Here is a 25056-nt window from a genome sequence, read left to right on the forward strand (position 1 = left end):
ATTATATGAATGTGTTGAATACAGTAACATATAAATTCAACTAAAGAAAAACAAAATGAAATTAAACTGATTGAAATAGAAAAGAATTAACATAAAAATAAATGTATTAATACAATTAACAAGGAAGCAAACACAATTTTACTAGAGGGCGAGTAAGCGTCGTAGTTGCTGTTTTTATAGTAGCCACACGAATATTGCCATCACTACCGGAATGCAACCGTTGAACTCGCGCCATCATCCATTTTTCAGGGGGGAGTACTAACCAAAGTACTACCAATCGAAGGAATATTTCGTTGTTCATACCATTTTGTTGAATTTTGAAGAGACTGCAAATAGAATTTCTGCCAATGCTTCCAGAAATCTTCCACCATTCTTCGAAGAAGTTGCCAACGTGAAAGTCGAGAAATATTTTCGTCTGCTAGAGATGGCTCTGGAACAACATTTAACGCTGATCCAACCAGAAAATGAGCAGGAGTCAAAGCTTCATAGTTGTTGGGATCTTCGGATAGTGAGCAAAGAGGTCTCGAGTTCAGAACTGCCTCGATCTGTATGAGGACGGTAGAAAACTCTTCGTAGGTGAGCAGCGTCGAACCAACAATTTTCTTTAGATGCGTCTTGACAGAACAAACGCCAGCCTCCCACTTTCCCCCAAAGTGCGGGGCAGCAGGAGGATTGAATCGCCACTGAGTACTGTCATCACCCAGAACACCGGCCATGTGTCTCCACTCCTTGGAAGCGGCAGAAAACAATGATCGCAGCTCTCGGTCTGCGCCAATGAGATTGGTACCGCAATCGCTGTATAGGCATCTACAAAGACCACGACGCCCAGAAAAACGCTTGTATGCCGCCAAGAATCCCGAAGTTGTATAGTCCGTTGAAATTTCGAGATAAATAGCTGATGTTGCTAAACATACAAAAAGTATCAGATATCCTTTATATATCTTACCATTCCGACCCCGAAATGTTCGAAGCTGAAATGGCCCTGCGTAGTCAACTCCGGTATGTGTGAACGGTCTAGATGGCGTGACTCTTGAAGGAGGCAGTTGTCCCATAAGTTGTTGACTCGCTTCTACTCGATGTCTCGCACATATTATACAGCGCTGAATGAAAGATCGAACAGGAACACGGCCGCCGACTATCCAGAAACGACGTCTCAATGAAGACAGAGTCAGCTGCGTACCTCCATGTAATGTCCTTCTATGATGACTATCGATTACCAAGCTAGTTATCCTAGATTCCTTGGGCAAAATGAGGGGATGCTTCTCGTCCCAGTCCAGTGACGCAAACCGAAGACGGCCCGTAACCCGCAAGAATCCCTCACCGTCCAGAAACGGAGTAAGCTTGTACAACGGACTGGATCTCTGAATTGTTTGTCCGTCCTGAAGAGTTCGAATTTCATTAGGAAAATAAAGCTGCTGGCATTCATGGACCCAAAACATCATTGCATGGTTAATTTCATCGGGAGTAAGAATGCCTACAACAGAACAAGACTTAGATTTTTTTAAATATTTGAAACACCAGGCGGTGATGCGAAGAAGTTTATTCAACGTTGAATATTTATTCTTTAAGATCCAGCCGTTCTCAGGAGATGCTGTATGAGTCACTGGAATGGAACGTCGTCGCTCGCGATCTGCCTCCGATGATATTGTTGGTCGAATGCAAGGCCAATATGATGAAGGTAGAGACAGCCAAGAAGGTCCTGTCCACCATAGTGTTTCGCCTTGGAGTTGACGAATGGGGACTCCTTGTGATGCAAGATCGGCAGGGTTGTCCTGACTTGGAACGTAAGACCATTTAGCTTGAGGCAGGTCCTGAATTTCGATTATTCTGTTTCGGACGAAGTCCTTCCACCTGCCGGGATGACTACATATCCATGAAAGTGCTACTGTGGAGTCACTCCAAAGATGAACGGGGACACTTTGTAAGTCTAAAGCACGGATCACGCGTCTCACCAACCGCACAAGAAGCACAGCCGCGCACAATTCGAGCCGCGGTATGGTAACGGTTTTCAACGGTGCCACTTTCGTTTTAGAAGAGATAATCGAAACTCGAACATCCGAATCCCCAAACGCACGAAGGTAAACGACCGCCCCAAAAGCAGCATTAGAAGCATCCGCGAAACCGTGTAGTTCAATGGACGTAACGTTTTGTTCTATTCCAAGCCACCGTGGTACTCGAATTGCTGGAATAGTGCGAATATCGTTTAGAAAAGAAGTCCATTTTAGAGCTAAGTCATTTGGTAACGACTCGTCCCAATCAAGCTTTCGGATCCATAGATCCTGCATGAAGATTTTTGCTGTAACTATCAGCGGAGATAGCCAGCCTAGAGGATCAAATAGTCGGGCAATAAACGAAAGAACGGAACGTTTTGTAACCTGACCCGAAAATTCTCGAAAATCGTTCAAACGAAACAAAAATTGATCGTCGACGTTGTCCCAAAGAAGCCCGAGAGCGCGGGGAGAGTGATCGTTATCAATATCTAGAGTGTTACTCTTTGCGATCAGTTCAGGAGATAGATTCGTTAATGATTCGGAATGATTCGAAGTCCACTTACGCGCTTTAAAACCGCCCGCTTTCAATACTTGATTTAGTTGAAATATGACTTCCTGTACGTCATCAATGTCATTTGCCCCAGAGAGGATATCGTCAACATAAGTATCCCGCAAAAGTACCGCTGTGCCGAGAGGTTGACTAGAAGAATGTTCGTCCGCGATTTGACGAATGCAACGAATCGCTAAGTAAGGCGCGCAAGAAAGCCCGTATGTAACGGTGGTAAGTTCAAAGCTTTGAAGATCTTCAGTAGCGTCTTCACGCCAAACAATGCGTTGAAATGGTAAATCGTCATTATGAACTTTAATCTGCCGGTACATCTTTTCGAGATCGCAGGCAAAAACCTCTCGGTGTCGTCTCCATCGCGTCAAAACATCTATCAATTCGCTTTGTAGTTTCGGTCCTGTATAAAGACAGTCATTAAGCGAGACTCCCGTCGAAGTTAGCTGCGACCCGTTAAAAACCACCCGCAATCGCGTAGTAGAACTTGTCTCACGAACAATTCCATGATGAGGCAAATAATAATTTGGAGAGCTTAAAGTTACTGGAACTTGACGCATGTGTCCCAGTGAAAGATATTCACGCATAAAATTGCCATACTCTATACGAAGCTGTTCGTTTCTCGCGAATCTTAATTCTAATCTTTGAAAAGATCCAACAGCGACCGAGTAGGAGTTTCCGAGTTTATTTGGTGACTCGCGAAACGGCAACCGAACCACAAATCGACCGTCAGAATCCCGTTGATGAGTTCGATTAAAATGTTCTTCGCACTCGCGTTCGTCCGATGAAAGACGCGAAACATTAAGAGTGTCATCCTCCTGTTTCCAAAAGCGTTGCATGATATCAAGGAACTCAAGATCGATAGAACACTGAAAACCGGATGCACCGACATGAGAAGAAGGTTGATTAGACAACGCGCCGGAAAGTACCCAGCCCAGAGCTGTTTGTTGAGCAATCAAAAGACCATCGGTACTCTTTCTAACTCCACTTTGTATTATTTTGGAATAAAAACGCACTCCGAGTATCAAGTCAATTTTTCTGTCCGAAGTAAATTCTGGGTCAGCTAAGGGAAGGTCGCTTAGCTCGGACGGCAACCGATCGGTGCACTTTTGAGGCACATAAGACGTTAATTTCGGTATAATTAATGTTTCTTCTTCAAAGGAGATAAATGGATTTAGACGCGAAAATAGTTGCATCGACACGACGCCATTAGAAACGCACGTACGTTTTGATCCAATCCCGGTGATCGGAATACTCGCGGAACGCCGTTGCAGGTGAAGCCGTTGCACTAGAGTTTCACCAATAAAAGACACCTCCGAACCTTGATCGATCAACGCACGAACGATAATCGAATCACCACGGGGTGATACGATTCGAACCAATGCTGTTGCGAGAAGCACTGGAATGTGATGATGGTGAGAGTGAACGAAATGACTTGACGGTTGACTTATTGGTACATTTGATTTGGACGCAGCATCTTTAGAATGAAGCATACGTGTCTCTGGGGGAGCTTCATGAAGTGTTGAATGATGAGGTTTATTGCAGAAACGACATCGTTTTGAAACGCGACATTTTTTGAACATGTGTGGTCCAAGACAATTAAAGCAAAGTCCTTTAGAAGTTACGAAGTCAAGTCGTTGTGTTGGTTTCCGCGAGAGATAATCATGACAAGCCGAAATGTAATGAGAAGCACCGCATAGCGAACAGCCCGAACCGGTAGCCGAAGCATTGTGTACTTTGAAATTAACACTTTTAGGGAATGTTTGGGAAAATTTTTTACCATTTCCAGGTAACTTTTCAATAGCTTCAAGAGTGTAGATGCGGTGAACGAGAAATTCCTCCAATTCGTCGAAGGTTGAAGGATCTCGGTAGCTACTAATTGATTTTTCCCAATCCTTGGCCGTCTCTGTGTCAAGTTTACGTACAAGCAAATATACTAAAATATTATCCCAAGATTTTATAGGACATCCCAAAGATTCTAATGCTCCTAAAGCCTCTTTAACTTCCCCGAGAAGTCTCCTCAATTCGGAAGCTGATTCAGATTTAATCGAACGTGCTGACAACAGTAAGGTCAATTGCGCATCCACCATAACTCGACGATTTTCGTATCGTTCGATCAGCAATGTCCACGCACGTTGAAAGTTGTCATTAGTTACCAACAAATTTTGAAATAAATGAAATTTTTCAACATTAGAAATTCCAGCGTTTGAATAAATCATTGAGGAAAATAAGTCATAAAATTGGGGCCAGTTATTGTAGTTACCATCGAAAGTAGGCAATTTTATTTGTGGTAATTGTCTTGAACACGAAAACGACGGTGTCGCCGTAGCAATCGGTGGAACCGGTTGTTGTATTGAGGGATCGACGATTGGTGGTGGAGCTGATTGCACGGACCTAACACTACGAACCGATCCCGCTGAAGAAGATCCCTTAAACGGCCGAATAGAATCAAGAAGAAATGCTCTAGATTCAATATATGTCTCTTCACAAGCCGAAAATAAATCGTCCGAAAAATACACGGTATCAGCATATTCGACTTTATATTGAATTAACCGTTTATGAAGATTAAAAAATTCATTCCAAGTTGCTTCCAGTCGATCGGGACGACTTTGAAGATTATTTAATGTCCAATTATTTTTACCCATTTTTTTTGTATTTTCCACGACGCGAGAAATAGAGCCGTAAAAGTCATTTTGTTGCTCGAAAAGCGCATTCAATTCAGTTTTAGATTGGGTTTCAGCCATTTTAAGTAAAGTCTTGTTAAAAAAAAGAAAAAAAAACTAAAAAGAATAAGAAATTGCGCACCGAAAAAATTAATCTTAAAATAAATCGAAAGTGTTATTGAAACTGAACCGGTACAATTGCACGCACCTCCACGAATTTATTTTCGCGTTTATTCGAGAATCCGGCTCGAAGGACCAGACGTTTATTGTGATACCTTTCTTTTAAGGTGTTATATGCAATCGAGTAGTTTTCGTTGGTGACAGGAAGGCCCTTTAGTAGATTGAAAGGTTCCCCTTTTAAAGAGGTAAATATTGATATTTTGCTGTAGGTGATAAGGAGTCCTTTTCATGAATCAGGGTTCGGAATAAATCACAGAAGGTCGGCCAATCTTTATGATTTCCGTTAAAAATTGGAATAGAAATTTTATTTAATTTGGGCGACGATGATGATGGAACTACTGTAGAAGGTGCGTTGGAGCTTGGCTGAAGTTGATGAAAGATAGCCTTAACTGTAAAATAAGCCAAATCAACCTCTCGGCGAATATCGTCATGGGAATCGAAGTCGGTGTCATCGATGAGTCCGATGATCTGATTATGTATCGCCTTAAATTCTTTGTAAGTATCATCAGCATGTTTGGATTGTTCCAGAAATATTAAGCGTTCGGTTTGATCATCAGTGATACTGCGACCACTATCTCGTGCTTCATAAAGACGATTTTGAAGGACGTTTCGACGTAGCGTTAGTTTCGCAAGCTTCTCCGTTTTTAAGAAAAATTGGAAGAATTGAGGAGAGGTGTAATGTGTAAATAAAATGTAAATAGAATGTAAATAAAATGTAAATATGTATATATAAGGACTAAGATAAGGAGAATATTAGGCAGCCAAGGACACAACGCCAAAAAAAAAGAAATAAAAAATAAATGCTTCCAAAAAAATTCGAAAAGAGTAATATTCCACGGGGAACAAAAGAAAACTGAAATTAATAATTAAACAGCAAAAGAAACAGAAAAATGGTTTTGCAGAGTGAACCGCGTTGAAAACGTGCATAAAATGGCGATCGACAACTGTGAAGAAAATCCGGCTCGAAGGACCAAATGAACACGCTAATAAAAATTAGATGTTCTTAAATTTTAAATCGGTGCTGATTCTAATATATTATCGAAGTACCATAATGATGTAAATTTAAACAATAAATTTTAAAAGTTCTTACTCTGTCTTTATTACACGCGCGGTAACCGGTTCTCTTGCTCGACCCTTCAATCACAACGATAACAATTTGAAAGAGGGCGAGTTAAACGGTGTAATACAATTTATATACCGGCATACGTGGTGGGGGTGCGAAATACAAGTTACACAAGACTAAATTGAATTTAAAACGAAAAGTTGTATGCGGATCGGACAACAATACCATCCGGTGATGCTCCCAAAAAGCCATTATGAATATCTACAAATAAGCCAGCAGGCTTTACTGTAACGCCAAACTCCCTTTCAAATCTTGCACTGGCCACTATTTCTTTTTCACTGCCATAAATCATACCGGCACTTTTAAATGGTTTATTATAAAGTAACCGATACAATAAGTTTTGTGAAGTTGTCGTTTGGTGTCTTTTAACAACTTCACCAAAGTTGGATGCAGTTAGTCGACGTTTTTTTTTTTCTGGACATAAGTGTCATAAGCATATTGTCCAAGAGTTTGCTCCGCTATTTGATTGCGTTGCTCTGGTGAAACCTGATATTATTACAATTATTTTAATTTTAAAAACAACGTGCTAGATACATGCAGATTTACATATCCACTAATCTACAAATCACTTGTATATCAAACAAAATCTACATACTTTAAGCAAAATTATATTATAAATACTCAAACCCTGAACGTTGTCAATGTGCTAAAATAATGCTAGAAAAGTCAACACAAAAAAATACATGAACTATTTAAAAAAAATTAAGAAAAGAATGCTACTATGCTATACTATTACTACATATATTATAGTTGTATCCTACACACTAAACAACCTGTACTTCTGTAATGTCAGGAGTACGTCTGAAAAATATAATATTTATGAAATAAAAATGTATATTCTTTTTTAAAGCCCTTGTTCGAAATTTGAAAGTAACCTGCAGCAACTGCATAATTCTATCAGACTCGGAAGCAACCTCTGATGCCGACAGTTTCCTTTGTTTTGATTTATTTCCGTAGTCATAATTTTGTTTGCGGTCATGAACAGGTTGTGTTCTTTTCTTTGTTTTTATTTGCATCCTCCTTTTTTGATACTTGTCAATGTATCTTAAAAATTGCTGCCCAACCTGTCCACCTCCACCTTTTTGAAAGCCATACTTTTGCCATGAATGACCTACGATACAAAAATCAATAGTTATTATTGCTATACACTAATTAGCGATAATTTGAAAAAAATAAGATACCATCATTGTAGCGCAATGCTACAATGAAGGTACTCTGGGTCAAATTGAACCTTTTTCCGCAGTTTAATTTTGCCAACAACGACATATATAATTCTGCTTTATTGTTCACTTCATTGTGAATCAATTTATGTGCTTTTTTTAATAAATTCTTTATTGCGATTATGTTGAAATAATTACAGTTATTAGCAATAGTATACAGGTGATCCAAAAGTAAGTAGCAAAATTAAAATCCCATGTACAGCAACCAGTTTCAAGTCGAAATGAGAGAATAAAGTTTTTCTGGTCGGCTTTTGCTTTCGAGATATTGGACATTAGTTTTATGTGAGTGTGACATTTTAGTCATTCAGTACAACTCGAAATTGGTTGTTCTACGCGGGATTTCAATTTTGCTGCCTACTTTTCAATCACTCTGTATCTCGTAATAATGTATACTAATACCATTTATGTGATATAAAATTCCAGCTGATTTCAAGCGGTTCATCGTTTCTATGTTTACAATGCCACTCTCTTTACAGAAATCAGCACTACAAAAGTGGTGATTTTTAAACACGTGATTTATCGTGTTCGGTATTTCTGCTTTGAGACGTATAACATCTCCCTTGCCACGACCAATCGCCCTTTGTGCGCTCTTTTGCAGTTCTTTTATAATTGGTACGGTAAGGTATTTACGCCCTTGCGAATTAATAGAGGTGTCCATCTTTATTTTGTGCAAGGATTTTCCATAATTTTTTATTGCATGGTTTGTGCATTCCATTTTTTCAACTGCACACCCATCAGCTATAAATTTTAAATACATCACTCCATGCAATTCTACACTTTTGCAAAATCCTTCAACAATTATATCTGATTCCATAGCTGATGAGGATCCTTGCCAGTTTTTAAAACAAATGTGCTCAACTACATTATTTTGGTTTTGTGCACGAGCACAAATTGAACAGTACTTGTTTTGCACTCCCAAGAACAATAATTTTCCTGTTCTTTTCCCTATTATCACACCCTTTAAAATTGCAATTCAAAAGAAAATACAAACACGTTTATGATTTACTTACCACTCCAGAAGCTGCGTTGTAGTTGTGCCCATACGACCGCTTACTCCAACTACTATCCTGCATCCTTGGCAAGCCGATACTCCTCCTTACCTGTGGTTTCCATTGTTTGCCACATTTGCTCCTCCCATGAACGGGAAAGAGTGCGTTCTGTTTTCGAAAATTTATAGTAAGTCAACATTGTCAATATCCAACGTTGATAATAATTCATCAGTTTGGGTATATGTTCCCCCAGGTTTTCGTACTATTATTATTGTTTTATTGAAAATTTTGAAACGTCGAGTGAACGAGCGTAAATGCGATAGAACATTATTTAAAAATTAATTTGAAGAACAATAATAATAGTAAGAAAAACACTGACATTTAAACGTCAAAAATATTTCTGACAAACTTTCCAAAGCCTACTAAGATTTTTTCATTAAAAATTCATTCCAACTTTTGATCGACAACCCCAATGTTTAACGTGCAGTGTTAGCAAGTTTTAGGATACTTTCATCTACCTAGATAAAATTTTTTTAATGTATTTATCATCTGCATAAAAAAAATATTAGCAAAAATCTGAAGGGGGTGCTTACGTTTAGTAGTTTAGAAGGGTAGGATGAAAGTACAAGTAGGGTCAAAACATGCCCTATTATGAGTTAAACATATTCCCCAAATTTCATTTTCCTAGCGTTTATGGTTTTTGAGAAAAACAAATTAAACCAAAATTTTCCGCCATTTTTGGAGGGGTGTAGCTCCTTAGGGGAGCCGAAGTCGCCCATGGTTCATATATGAAAGTACCCTTAAAATTCACTAAAGAATCACCTATTGAAGTTTGTTGCAGTCATTCAGATACACCCTGTATATCGAATATGTGCTTTAAAAATTATAAAATAATCTAAATAACCCTGTAGTTCCAAATAGCCCCATTTTACGGTAAAAAAATAAACAATTTCTTTACCTGTCATTGCATTCCTTCACTGTACTCGGCAAGTCTTCGAAAATATAGGTTTTCGAACCAGTACTGAAAAAAAAAATTCCGGTACTTTGAAAATCCGAACGCCGCGCGCTCCCCGACGATACCAGCGCCGGAGTCCGAACCGAACATCTAGCGCCGTTTCAACATCAAGGTCGTAACTATATAATTTTTTTTTGCACTTTTAACAACCTCAGCGAATTGAAACGCGGCCTTAACAGCGGCGCCATCGCCATTTTGACGAAAACTATTTTATTGGGGATGGTTATGGTAATATTGATTCTTAGTGGAATACTTATATCGTGTTAAGCGATCATCAACCCACTAGTCGACGAGATCATTATTTTTTTATAAGGAGAACTTTATTAGAAGTATTTCTGGAACGTCATCTTGGAGCTACGTCATCGAAGGTCGTTTAAAAGCCACTTGGTATCTGTTGGTGACAGATTGGGCCATTCATAACCTCAATATGTTGGTATCATTGTTACTATTTCTTTTTGAAGAAGATTATTTTGGAATGGATTGGAATTGAAGTCGTAAAATACCATTTGGAGCTGTAAAAGGGATTTATTAGGGCTAAGTTGTATTTTTTTGTTTAATGTAAACTATCATTTTTTTGTGTAATATATGATTAATTGTTGATTAGAGAAGTTAAAGTTGTATAAACTTATCAATTTATAGTATTCTTAATTATTTTCGGTTTTTTGTAAGGTGAAACAATCTAAATATAAAATATAACGAAGTTTTGATTTTATTAAAAATTAATTTATTTACAACTTAAATATAAGTAACTTTATTTTGTTTACATAAAAAATTTCTTAAAATTAATACATTGTTTTGTGAGCATACTGCTGGAGAGCCGGTGTGGAACCAACATTGTTTAGAGGATGAATTTAATTTAGTCCCATCCTCTTCCGCAAATTCTAACGCAATATATGTTACTGTTGAATTATTATAGTAACGTGTTTCCAAAAATTGCTTCTTTTGATTTCGCTTAACAAATGTTTGATCGTAGGTAGAAATTAAGCCATCAATTACATTTAGACCTTCTGATTGATTTATCCACCCATCGTCATATAACAACCTGTGATGGTTGCGTTCTAAATATCTTACTAACCTCTGATCTTGAACGTTTAATCGTTGGAATGGTATACTAGGCTTTAGGTGTAAATGTATAATGTAGTCGGTGGCGGTGATATCCAGAAGAGTAAATTCTGTAACTTCGAATTTAGAGTTGACATAAAACCCTTGAACGTCTACAACCGCACATCTGAACTTCATATTGTAACCTAATATATGAACCCATGTTGGAATATAATTTATAATTGTGGATACCTCCCCAGTACATCTGATTTATTAAAACGAAATGTTGTTGAAATAAAGTTATTTACAACCTAATCTATATTTGATTTATCATACCAGTTAAAGGTACATATTTGAAAACACGATCATGCAAGATTAAACAGTAGAGGGAAGTAGCATTAGGTATCTCTTCACTCGTTTCAAATTCAATGCGAATATCAATGGTTCCAACATTTAAAATATTATTTTGCCGTGAACAATCAATTACAATAATCGGTGAAAGTGCTATAAATGTATCTCTGTTAAACATTGGTTCTGCAAGTTCTTGATCGTAATAGGTCTTTGCGAAATTACAATACATTTCATATAAAACTGAAACTTGACCTTTCTTAAAATTTAAATTTAAACCTTCATATTTCTCACTATTTAAAAACACTTTCATATCTGTTAAATTACAGTGGTTAATTGCACATCCCGGTTCCGGTTCCCATCCCGGTAGAAGCTTTTATTGATGCCATCTTAGTCTACACGGATTGTAGCAATGTTTCCGATGAAAATGCGTTACGTGGGTTACCACTTTTGTTAACAGATCATGCTGCCACCTATTGGCAATATATTACATTTTTGGAGGTTCACACATTAAATTGAATAAAGAAAGATGGAAGGGAAATGCGTGATAAAGGATGAAAAAATACTTCGATCGAGCCGGGCACGATCCGGCAACCTCTGCCTTTCCGGGGCATTGCTCTACCAATTGAGCTATCGATCTACATACTTTTCCAACTAAAGGATTTCGGATTATATGTAATTGACAAGGAAACCTTGTACAAATTAACCAATCGACGTCAAGGTGGGTTCCAAATAACCTCTACCGAGGTAATTAATAATATATTACATTTTTGGAGGTTCACACATTAAATTGAATAAAGAAAGATGGAAGGGAAATGCGTGATAAAGGATGAAAAAATACTTCGATCGAGCCGGGCACGATCCGGCAACCTCTGCCTTTCCGGGGCATTGCTCTACCAATTGAGCTATCGATCTACATACTTTTCCAACTAAAGGATTTCGGATTATATGTAATTGACAAGGAAACCTTGTACAAATTAACCAATCGACGTCAAGGTGGGTTCCAAATAACCTCTACCGAGGTAATTAATAATATATTACATTTTTGGAGGTTCACACATTAAATTGAATAAAGAAAGATGGAAGGGAAATGCGTGATAAAGGATGAAAAAATACTTCGATCGAGCCGGGCACGATCCGGCAATTGGTAGAGCAATGCCCCGGAAAGGCAGAGGTTGCCTTGACGTCGATTGGTTAATTTGTACAAGGTTTCCTTGTCAATTACATATAATCCGAAATCCTTTAGTTGGAAAAGTATGTAGATCGATAGCTCAATTGGTAGAGCAATGCCCCGGAAAGGCAGAGGTTGCCGGATCGTGCCCGGCTCGATCGAAGTATTTTTTCATCCTTTATCACGCATTTCCCTTCCATCTTTCTTTATTCAATTTAATGTGTGAACCTCCAAAAATGTAATATATTATTAATTACCTCGGTAGAGGTTATTTGGAACCCACCTTGACGTCGATTGGTTAATTTGTACAAGGTTTCCTTGTCAATTACATATAATCCGAAATCCTTTAGTTGGAAAAGTATGTAGATCGATAGCTCAATTGGTAGAGCAATGCCCCGGAAAGGCAGAGGTTGCCGGATCGTGCCCGGCTCGATCGAAGTATTTTTTCATCCTTTATCACGCATTTCCCTTCCATCTTTCTTTACCTATTGGCAAGGCATTAAACAAACAATTAAGACGTGGAAAGATGCAATTGATGCGTTACGTTCCGCGTACAGCAAAGTTTTACCGCCATATCGGGTATATTGTGAACTATTTTCGAAAGAACAATCGGAAAATGAACAAACTGAACATTTTATATGTAATGCTCGTGCATTACTCGCGCAAGTGACGTATACAATCTCGGAAGAAATGCAAATCGATATGATTTACGGATTGTTGCGTAGGAAAATTCGAAAACGTGTTAGCCGCGAATCGGTAAAAAGTTTCACTGACTTAATCGAGTATTCGCGTAGTGCAGAACAATCTTTAGCGTGCAAAGATGATTTGAAAGATAGTATGAATGGAGATGACTTATACAGTTGTATTTTGGATGCAACCCTAAACGATAAAATCATAACGAACAAGTTTCTAGCGTTAACGACATGTCACGACAATTGTACATTGCTAGGAATGGATTTTATTCGCCAAACCCAACTTGTATTAGATTTATGTAAGGACCAATGGTATTTCAGCGAGCATCCGGAAGAGAGATACAGTTTTGTAAATGGGAATCATCAACCTGCCACATCACCTGTCATAAATTCTATAGAACTCAGACCAGATGAGGCTAAGGATTTAACACGCGGTCAACGTTAGGATTAGAGGAATCTTCTTGCAAATACCCCGGTGTTCAAACGAGGGGGAGGCTTTACCCCTTATGCCGAACATTGCATTGTCATTGAGAAGAACCAAATTCCTATCTCCGTCCCTCCATATCGAATGCCTGCTCCAAAAAAAGAATTGTTGAAGAGAGAACTGGACAAACTTCTAGATGAAGGTATCATCGAAGAATGTGAGAGTCCTTGGACTGCTCCTGTGGTTCTAGTCCCAAAGAAAGACGGAAATGTACGATTATGCGTAGATTACCGACGCTTGAACGCAATAACAATCAGTGACAAGTATCCTATGCCCAGGATTGAAGACTTATTACATCAAGCGAAGAACACAAACTACATGACAACATTGGACATGCGTGCGGGATATCACCAAGTGAAGGTACGTGAGTGCGATAGAGACAAAACAGCTTTTACAACCCCGTTCGGTATTTTCCGGTACATCGGTATGAGTATTGGACTTAAAAACGCGCCCGCGACTTTTCAGAGACTGATCGATAGTTTTCGCGCAGGTTTACCGCATGTGACAATGTTAGCTTATTTAGACGATTTAATAATTCTTTCAGAAACATTCGAACAACATATGTCAGATTTATGCGACGTATTTAAAAGACTTGAAATGTACAATTTGAAACTTAATCGGCAGAAGAGTGGTTTCGCGTGTGCTACTGTCAAATATTTGGGTCATTTGATTACTTCGAATGGTATTTCTGTCAATCCTGAAAAGGTTAATGCCATCACTCAGATGCCTGAGCCAAGAAATTTGAAGCACCTAGTTTCTTTCGTACAGACTTGTGCATGGTATCGAAGGTTTATACCTGAATTTGCAAACGTCGCAAAACCTTTAACGAATTTGATGAAAAAGAACGCTTTGGACTTGGGATGATTCTCAGAGGAAAGCTTTTGAAACACTGAAGAGTTTGCTCACCTCAGCACCGGTACTACGTCAAGCGGATGAAAGCAAACCATTCACATTAAATACAGATGCAAGTGATTATGCGATTGGAGCCGTGTTCCTCCAAGGAGAAGGCAATGATGAACGACCAGTTGAATATGCCAGTCGATTGTTGACAGCTGCCGAAAGAAACTACACCACAACAGAACGAGAAGCTTTAGCTGTAGTCTGGGCAGTAAATCGTTTTCGAGGGTACATCGAATGTTCGGAAATACATGTGAAGACTGATCATCAACCTCTTCGATGGCTTATGGGATTGAAATCGCCAAGTGGACGCCTAGCCAGGTGGGCCCTTCAATTACAATCATTCAATCTTAAAATATCCTACATACCCGGAAAGGCGAATCAGATTGCTGATACTCTTTCGAGACCTAGCTGTACAGATGAAAATTCCACTACATGTAGTGTATGTACAATAACTGTTGATCTAAAAGGGTATAGTTTAGAAAAATTGCGGTCTGATCAATTAGCAGATCCAGAGTTGGATAAGATTGTCAAGTCCTTTGAAACTGTTCCTACGAATGAAGACTACGTTCACTGGACTGGAAACGGTTATTTAATGAACAAGGGAGTTCTATATCGTTATTCTCCAGAATCGGACGAAGAAGAAGCACAATACGTAGTGCCATCACAATGCAGAATCGAAATCATGAGGGAATACCATGATGATGCGATCGCAGGACGCTATGGATCCGAGAAAACCATTGAACGAGTAGCGAAAAGGTACTATTGGCCTGGAATGAGACGATATATCCAGAACTATATAAAGGCATGTGTTCCCTGCCAAAAGTACAAACCAACCAATTTAAAACCAGCAGGATTATTGCAAACCCCTACTTACAACCGAAGATTTGAAGTATTGTCTATTGACCTATTTGGACCATTACCCGAAACAGCGAAAGAAAATCGATGGATTTTTATTATCGAGGATACTTCTACAAAATGGATTGAACTTTTCCCAATGAAAGAAGCAACAGCCGTCTCGTGTGCTCGACTTTTGGTGGAAGAACTATTTCTGAGATATGGCTTACCAAGACGAGTTCTTAGTGATAATGGTGTGCAGTTTGTTTCCGAGGTAATGCAGCAAACAATGTATATACTAGATGTCAAGCAGATTTTGAATCCTGTATATCATCCTGAAGCAAACCCAGTAGAAAGAAAAATCCGTGATTTAAAACCACAATTGGCTATCTCAGTGGGAAATGATCACACAACATGGGATGAGAGACTCCCAAAGATTCGATTTGCGATGAATACAGCAACATTGCGACGACCTTATCCTGGTTCGGTCCTAGGAAAAGGGGTCTTGGTACCCTGTTATGTGTTCGGGATGTTAACGGTCTCGGGCGCCACCTTATGTTTAGAGAGTTAAGGAACTCTTTCGCCTCCAGGTAACTTTTGGGGGTTACAGTCGGAGATCCAGGGATTCGGTATGGGAAAGAAAACAAGAGAAATTCGGAAAACGAATAACTATCAACTTTATTAAAAATAAAATAAACAAATAGGAGGGCAGTTTATTGCTTTGTGACCACGGTCGGAGAATGGGGACGGTGGGAATAAATTGACAAGACTTTGACTTAAAATAAATGAATTTAAATTAAACAAATAAAAAAAATGAGGCGGAGGTATGGGATACACCTGGAAACCTTCCTAATGTGCAAAGGAACGGAATACTCGAAGAACCTTCCAAGAGTATTAAGGTTGGGACAAAATGTACAACAATTAATGAAAATTAACAGCAAAATAAAATCAAAGTCTATCAAAATAAATTGGGCTTACGGTAAACTGAAATACGGATATTTCGGAAATTAACTGTTGACGAAGACTGTTGTAGTACTTGTTAAAGACGGTCGTAGTACTGATGAAGAACTGTTCAAAATCAGAATTTTGGCCGGCTATTTATACCATTTTGGGGCGAAAACTGGATTTTTCCGCGTGGGGGATCGTATCAGTACAAGTTATCAACGACTAATTTACAATGCGCGGCGCTAATTAACAAAAATAGCAAAATTCTGACGGCGCTATCGGATGCGGGACATAAAATTACATAATTACAGTTTTTGAACGGGTAAAATCGGTTAAAGAACGGCGGAGTAATTAACAATTAATCAACAATAATTAACGGAAAAATTTATAATACAAATCAAAAGATACCCTTACTTATACAGAAAATCACAAAAATATTTTTAACAAAATCGGCCACTGTTTACGGCACTTATATTCACAGACGTTTTCCCGACCACGTGTTTCACGTCAACACCAATTAATCGGTATTAATTTACGCGCACCTTAACACAAAACAATTCCAGCAGTTGGGTGATGTTCGGGGCAATCCTACATGGGCAATATTTTCAACGGATGACCATCAGGAATGGAGTAATTTAATTAATTACGACGCGGGATGATTTTCGGTGAATTATTGTATTAATAATAAGCGGATCATCTTTAGAATCGTTCAACGGTTATTTCATGATATTTGTTAATGTTTGAAATCGGTTTGATCGGTCTACGATTTCTAATTCCGCATCATAAAAAATAGTCGGTATACGGTAGCTCGACGGTAGCTCGACGGTAGCTCGCTGGCTGCTGAAACTTCCTCGGGACGGTCGGCTGGACTGATAGAAACATGTGGCTTGTCGTATCTTGTTTGGAAATTTGTTAGTTTCGGCATTATTTAATTATTTGATAATAATTTTTCGGACAGCACATGTTTTCGTGATTCAGCAATTTTATTAATCACTTTCATTTATTGATGATTCGGTCAGGGAACGTTGTTGGAATTTAGGATAACGGTTTCGAAATGGAAAACGGAGAAAATCAAAGTCTAATTAAGAAAATTATCAAAATTAATAAAATGTGAATTGGGTTGCATAAACGGGCGGTGATAAGGAGATAAGATATCTTTATCGGAATTTCTACAAATCGGGTGGAAACTGTAACGTATCGAGGTAGTGTGGGAAGTATACTCGGATATATTTAATTTTCGGTAATTTTTCGGAATATTCGGTTTTTAAAAAAAAATAAAAATAATGTAACTTCGTTACAACATGTTCCACAACAAAACATTCTGCAGCCTATTTGACGTTTGGACGAGAATTACGGACATTGGATGATCACAGACATGATGCTAGAGAGGTATTGGAGACCGATAATTTCATTCCGCAGATGACTCCATATTTGAAACGATTCGTATCCAGACTGGTAGATGTTGCAGAAAACGTACAAAAAGAACAGGAACGTCGAAAACAATACGCAGATATATACAGACGTCCTGCTCCAGACTATCAACCTGGACAAATGGTTTTAATACGGTCTCATGAATTGAGCAAAGGGTCGAAAGGGTTCACTAGCAAATTAGCGCCGAAACGAGATGGACCATACGCAATAAGAAAAGGGATTTCCGCAACAACTTATGAAATAGAAGAACCTAAAACAAACAGAATAATTGGAAAATTTCATGCATCGGAATTGACTCCTTTCGTTGGAGCACCTGTGCCACCAACTTTACCGAGGAGGAAGAGAGGCCGTCCACCTAAGGTGCTGAACCATAATGGAGGACCAAATCATGGTTCAGAGCAAGGTTTATATATAAGAGGTTGTCTAGATTCGTATGCAATCATACTGCGCATTACGTCACATGTGGAAAATAATACCGCCAAGCAATTCAAATTAAACAAATGCACGGAGCACCACATGGCCATGAGGTTGCGTGCGCAATCCGTGATCGCTTACGTCACGAAACACTCCTGCTCTTGCCCCTCGCCCACAAACTAAATCAAAGTATTGCAGCATAGGTACTTAGACAACCTTTAATATATAAACCTTGGGTTCAGAGGGTGAGAGTGTAGCGTGATACTAGATGGCGTTAGGTGTATAAACAATTAGAAGAAAACCAGTTCGTAAATGGTGCGAGTAAGAACAAGTCGCTAGATGACCTTGGTGTGGTGCGCGTCTTTCGTAGTCGTTCCATTAAAAGAGAAAACCGAATTATTATATTTTTCTTAAGTATTGTCTGTAACCGTATAATACGAAATATCGTACGTTGAACCTAAAATTAATATAAGATTAAAAAGAAACTGTGACGTGAGTTTTTGGTTAGCCCTTCAACGACCGTTACAAAACGAATTTTTTAAAATTTAGAGGCAGGAAACACTCAATAAAAACTTTTAAATAAAAAAGACCTAACCACGAGGAAAATGAGAAGTGAAAAAATCAAATCAAAATAATTTGAAAAATACTTACAGTCAATGAAGCTATAATAGGTGTAGACTGGAAATGAAATGAAAATAAAGCATTTTGCTATCTGATGGATAAACAAAATGAAGATAAAAGATGAAATAGGAATGGCGACGTTAAAAAGTGTGGAATCTAAAGAAAAATAAAAATATTTAAAAACATTTTAAAAAAGAACCTTCAAAAATGTTAAAAAGAACAATAATATAAAGTAATTAAAGAGTAATAAATGAAATAAACTTACGTTAAAAATTAGAAAAACGAGTAAATCTTTAAGATGTGTTGGTGGGATGAGATCAGGCGAGACTGAAGAAATCAAGCCAGAGCAATTGTTAAACTGGATAAGAGAGATAAAAATAAAATTAGAGAGAAAGGGAAAAAAGTCGGTTCATGAAAGAAATTAAATTTAAAAGATATAAGGAAAAATATAAAGATTTTTTTTTTTATAAAAAAGGGGGGGAACATAAATTACGTAAATTTAAGGTATTTGAAAATAGGTTTGTATAAATTTTGAATTTGATCATTAAGCAAAGTAAAGTTATTATTGTTATTATGTTTATGGATTTCCAACAATTCCGATAGATCAAGTTTATAACCTTTTTGGCATTTATGAATAATTGAACTATTATCAAAATTAATGTTATGTCCCGTTTCAACTCTATGTTTGTAAATATTTGATTGAATTTTAGTTTTGTGATCATTAATTCTGTTTTCCAGTCTACGGCCAGTTTGACCAATATAAATTCCGTTACAATTAGAGCATCCGATCGAATACACCCCACTTTCTTTGAGAACATCATATTGTTTGCAATGATAATTAGATAAAAGTTTAAGTAAAGAATTATTGTTGGAAAAAGCTAAGGTTATATTAAGTTTTTTAAAAATATGTTTAGACTCCATAGTAATGTAATATGAAAGTAAAAAACGCAAGGAAATTCTTGGCTTAAACGATGTATTTTTTATATATAAATTCGGTGCGACACGTGTTTCGTGTTTCACGACATCAACAGGCACGACTACAAAATAAATAACAAGAGAAGAGACTGTTAGAGGTTATGATAATAAAGTTAATTTAACAACTAATTAATATTTGTTAATATTTACCGTCAGCGGATCAGGATGTTATAAGAAGTGAGATACAAATTTCAAAAAGCATTACAGAAGAAGAAGTCAATGTCGAAATTCTCTTTACATAAAAACCCTAGGTTATAAATCTTGATAAACTTCGTGATATTCGTTGTATTAGCTAAATAAATGTAATAAAAAGTTTATAAGTTCCAAATAATAATAAAGGAAGTTATGAAAAAATTTACCTTCGTGCTAAACACGTGATTCGTAAATTTCCACGTTGTTTCCAAGTAGCTACTCTTCGAGTTGATTAAGCCAAAAAGTTCTTGTATGTCAAAATTGAAAAAACAATCGAAAAATGAGCCGAAAAACGTTAATATTTAAATTTTTGAATTTTGAAAATTAAAAAGAATTAACAAAATAAAACTTTGTACTGATTGTGAGTCCCACCTTTACATGACGGCGGTTTTAGGTGGACTGCTGATGCGTAGTTGAATTAGTTGAATTACGAGTTTTGAAAGAAAAACCGTTAAAAGCGTGGGATTATTGAATTTCAATATAGAGGACTATAATTATTGATACACTGAAAAAATTTCAACGGAACTAATTTACATCATCTTTATGAAAAATCTATTGGTGTTAACATCACAAAAATCGTTAAGCAATGTGTTAGGGTTGTGGTTTTTGTATTTAACAATGAAAAAATCCTCAAACAGGTCCAGCTGCCTTGGTTTATTAATATTTTTGAGCATTGTTATATTATTAATGATAATTCAAACAATGAACCAAATTAGTAAACGGCCCAAGAACCGCCGCAAAACCAAAAATCCAACAAATGATGGCACAGGATCAATCAATTCGAAAATCAATCACAAAACAACAAGGACACACGTGAGGTCTATGACAGGTAAGGACCGAGAACAATATTAACCCACCCGTGCTCTGCTATCTGACTGCCAACATATCACCTTGACTACTTTCAACGGACATAACACCCATATACAGTTTACCCTGGAGAAAGAAAAGAATAGGTCTGTCACCTGGACTCCTTGGTCGTACGCAATCCTGATCAATCATTGCACTTGACTGGTATCGCAAACCGACTTATCCGGGAAGATTCATAAACTTTTTCTCCTGCCATCCTCTAAATATGAAAATTAACACGTTGAAGGGTATGAAGAACCGAGTTGTCCGCATTTGTGATGAGGCCCTGAGGATGAAGAACCTAAGGTTATTGGCGGACATCTTTGGGAATAATGGTTACCCTGCTCCGCTAGTAAACAGAATCCTTTTTTCCTGTGACACACCTCATGTCTCTCCTCAGGTAGCTCCTGATCGTGGTCTTCTTCCTTCCGATGTCTCCCTGACTCACCCGCCGGATGTGGATGAACCACTTGTTAGGTGATTCGTTAAGCTGCCGTTTATTCCTGGTCTCACCGATAATCTCGTGAAAGTGTTCAACGACGGAACTTTACTGTTCGCGAAATATACCACCAAACCTTTACGCGGCATTTTTTCCAGTTTGAAAGATCGTCCCCCTGATGGTCTGAAATCTAACCTGATCTATAAGATCAACTGTCAGGGTTGTTTTGTGATAGATTTTCGAATTGATTGGTCCTGTGCCATCGTTTGTTGGATTTTTGGTTTTGCAGCGGTTCTTGGGCCGTTTACTAATTTGGTTCATGGTTTGAATTATGGATTATTATATTTTTACAACTTTTAACAACTATAACCTCTATCTGTAAGTTAGGTTAAGTTTTAATCTGTACAATTTTCGTTTAAATTGTTTCTTTTTGTTTTTAAAAATAATAGCGTTCCTCTGATGAAGAATTAAATAAAAATACGAAAGCTAAGGTACTTGTAAAGAAGGTTTTTTATTCACCCCCTGGTTGACAATCCCAATAATTGGCTCCGTACTTTTTATAATTTTGTCTTTCTCAATTTTATTTTGGAAAATGTCTGCTAAAATGCTACTGAGTGGTGATCCCATTGGCAATCCATCATTATATTTGTAAATGTTGTCATCAAATTGACAAAAATTCTCTTTAAGGCATTGTTTAAGTAAAGAAATTATATTTTCTGTGTCTTTTTTGTTACTAAGGTTATTTTATATTAATTCCTTCAATATATTTAATGTTTCCATGATCGGTATATTGGTGTATTGGTGTACAGATTTGTTATATCAAAGGATAGAATTTTAAATGTGCAGGGTAATGTGATGTTGTTTATTTCGATGATCAATTGGTTACGATTTTTTATAGTGTGTTCTGGTTGAAAGTTTAAGCTATTTTTGAGGAAATTAACGAGTATTTTGGATAAGTTATATGTGCTTGTGTTGATACTACTGATTATTGGTCTGATCGGATGATTTTGCTGATGCAGTTTAATTAAAGAATATAATTTTGGTGTTTGTGGGTTGATTATATTAACATACCTATAGTTGCCCAATATGTTCTTTATTGTTTCTTCACATTTCTTTATTATTTCTTTGGTTTCTCTGTTGAATGCATTAGTAGGATCCTTCTTTACTTTTTCAAAATTATTGTCCTTTAGGAATTCTTTTGTGTTGTCAATATATGTTTATTAATAAAACTCTGGGTTAACGATGAAAATGGTTTATTTTATTTTAAATTCGGTGCTACATGTTTCGGAATTATCTTATTCCTTCATCGGGCACGACTGGAAGTATCGAAATGTTGTAAGTTATAGATTTTTTAGAGATAAAGAAAGTCATAATTACCGTCAATGTTGAGGAGTTAAAATTAATTGTTTCGTTAAATGAATCAAGGACATATCAACAGCATAAAGTTTCAAGAAAACTTTTCTTTAAAGAATATCTCTCTCCAAAAAAGTATCGATCTACACGTGTTTTATAGTTAAGAAAATACTTTTCTATCAAAATTAACATAACACACTATTCCATTTTTTAAAAAACTGCTAAAAGAGAGAATGGGTTAAAAAAGGGGGGTGCGAGAAGCTTTCGAAACTTACAAAATTATTAAAATTAAACTCAGTCAGAGTCCATGTGTTGAGCACAAGTGGAAAAATTGAACTGAGGGGACATGAAATTTGGTTGGGTAAACGATAGCGCATGCGTTACAATTATTTAAGAGATGTGGAAAATTAGAAGTCATCTTATAAATTTAATGAAATGTCTGAAACTATTAAGATCTTCAACATCGTTCATAAGTTGATTATTGTGATTATTAATATGAATGTAGTACTCAGTTCCTTCTCTGTAAATTTATGAAGTTTATGAAGGAACTGAGTGGCATTTACAAAATAAAATGTTCCGAGTGTGATATGTTTTACATTGGACAAACAGGACGTAATATACTTACCAGATTTAAAGAACACCTAACAAAAGAAAGTTCTGCGATTTACAAACACATCCACAAATTTAACCATAAGATAGATATTAGTAATCTGAAACTTATCAAGAACTTCCATAAATCTAAAGAATTAGATCTTTTAGAGGAATACTACATTCATATTAATAATCACAATAATCAACTTATGAACGATGTTGAAGATCTTAATAGTTTCAGACATTTCATTAAATTTATAAGATGACTTCTAATTTTCCACATCTCTTAAATAATTGTAACGCATGCGCTATCGTTTACCCAACCAAATTTCATGTCCCCTCAGTTCAATTTTTCCACTTGTGCTCAACACATGGACTCTGACTGAGTTTAATTTTAATAATTTTGTAAGTTTCGAAAGCTTCTCGCACCCCCCTTTTTTAACCCATTCTTTCTTTTAGCAGTTTTTTAAAAAATGGAATAGTGTGTTATGTTAATTTTGATAGAAAAGTATTTTCTTAACTATAAAACACGTGTAGATCGATACTTTTTTGGAGAGAGATATTCTTTAAAGAAAAGTTTTCTTGAAACTTTATGCTGTTGATATGTCCTTGATTCATTTAACGAAACAATTAATTTTAACTCCTCAACATTGACGGTAATTATGACTTTCTTTATCTCTAAAAAATCTATAACTTACAACATTTCGATACTTCCAGTCGTGCCCGATGAAGGAATAAGATAATTCCGAAACATGTAGCACCGAATTTAAAATAAAATAAACCATTTTCATCGTTAACCCAGAGTTTTATTAATATTCATATTGAACGATGAACATAGAATCCACCATCGCCAAATATATGTTTGTTTATCCATGATCACTGTTCCGGCATTCTTATCTCCTGGGGTTATTGTCAGGTAGTTTCTTTTTATTTTCCGTTTTATATTCTTGATCAATTTATGTTAAGTTAATGATTAAGTTATGTCGGTTGGTAGTTTTTCTTCTTTTATCAATAACTTCTTTAACCACTTTGCATTATTTTCTACCGTTTTCTCTCACAATCAATTTTCCCCTCTGAATGGAAGAAAGCGTTTGTTCTGCCAATATTTAAGTCGGGTAGTAGAAATATCGTTTCGAACTATCGCCCTATTTCTATTTTATCGATAATATCTAAAGTATTCGAAAAAATTATATATGATAATTTATACCGTGCGATACAACCTTCTCTGATTCAGCAACAACATGGTTTTCTCCGTGGCCGTTCGGTTGATACTAATCTGGTGTCTTACATCAACTTCATTCAATCATGCATGAACGAAAACTGTCAGGCAGATTCCATTTATACGGATTTCTGTAAAGCGTTTGACAAATTGAATCATGGAACACTCCTATCTAAATTAGAAAGGTTTAATTTGTCAAATTGGCTGCTATCGTGGTTGGCTTCTTATATTTCCGATAGATGTCAAGCTGTAAAAATAAATAACTATACTTCTAACTTCGCCTTAGTTACTTCTGGTGTACCTCAAGGAAGTCACTTGGGTCCTGTTTTATTCCTAGCCTACATTAACGATATTTACGAATGTTTTCATCACAGTGAATTTTTGCTTTACGCAGACGACTGCAAAATATTTACTAAAGTTCAATCAATTTCTGATTGTGTAAAACTTCAAGATGATCTTAATCGTTTGCAAAATTATTGCACAAACAATTTTCTTTATTTAAATTATGACAAATGCATACATATTACCTTCAGCAGAAAAAGATACACCGTAGGCTATGATTACAGACTTGGATCGGAGTACTTGAGAATTACTTCTAGTGTAAAGGATCTGGGTATCGTTTTCGATTCTAAATTGCTTTTCACAAATCATTCGGAAGAATTATTCTCTATGGCTAATAGGATTTTAGGTTACATCATTAGAATCTCCAGACCTTTTACTAACCTACAATGTATAAGGTCCTTATACATGGCATATGTTAACAGTGTTCTAAATTATGCATCGGTTGTCTGGAATCCTGTATATGCTGTGTATATTGACC

The 25056-nt window shown here is 36.8% G+C and overlaps 2 protein-coding genes across 2 annotated transcripts; one reads left to right on the forward strand and one right to left on the reverse strand.

The window, feature by feature from the left end:
• Positions 1–245: 245 nt before the first annotated feature.
• LOC111417856 (uncharacterized) lies at positions 246–5294 on the reverse strand. Its single transcript, XM_023050251.2, has 2 exons — positions 947–5294; positions 246–904 (listed from the first exon to the last, which is right to left on the reverse strand). The coding sequence occupies exons 1-2, from the start codon at positions 5292–5294 to the stop codon at positions 246–248; spliced, it is 5007 nt and encodes a 1668-aa protein (XP_022906019.2).
• Positions 5295–17574: 12280 nt separating this feature from the next.
• Positions 17575–20605, forward strand: LOC139431298 (uncharacterized). Its single transcript, XM_071198946.1, has 2 exons — positions 17575–17989; positions 20505–20605. The coding sequence occupies exons 1-2, from the start codon at positions 17575–17577 to the stop codon at positions 20603–20605; spliced, it is 516 nt and encodes a 171-aa protein (XP_071055047.1).
• The last annotated feature ends 4451 nt before the right edge of the window (positions 20606–25056 follow it).

Source organism: Onthophagus taurus, chromosome 8, assembly GCF_036711975.1.
Source record: "Onthophagus taurus isolate NC chromosome 8, IU_Otau_3.0, whole genome shotgun sequence".
NCBI classification, from domain to species: Eukaryota; Metazoa; Arthropoda; class Insecta; order Coleoptera; family Scarabaeidae; genus Onthophagus; species Onthophagus taurus.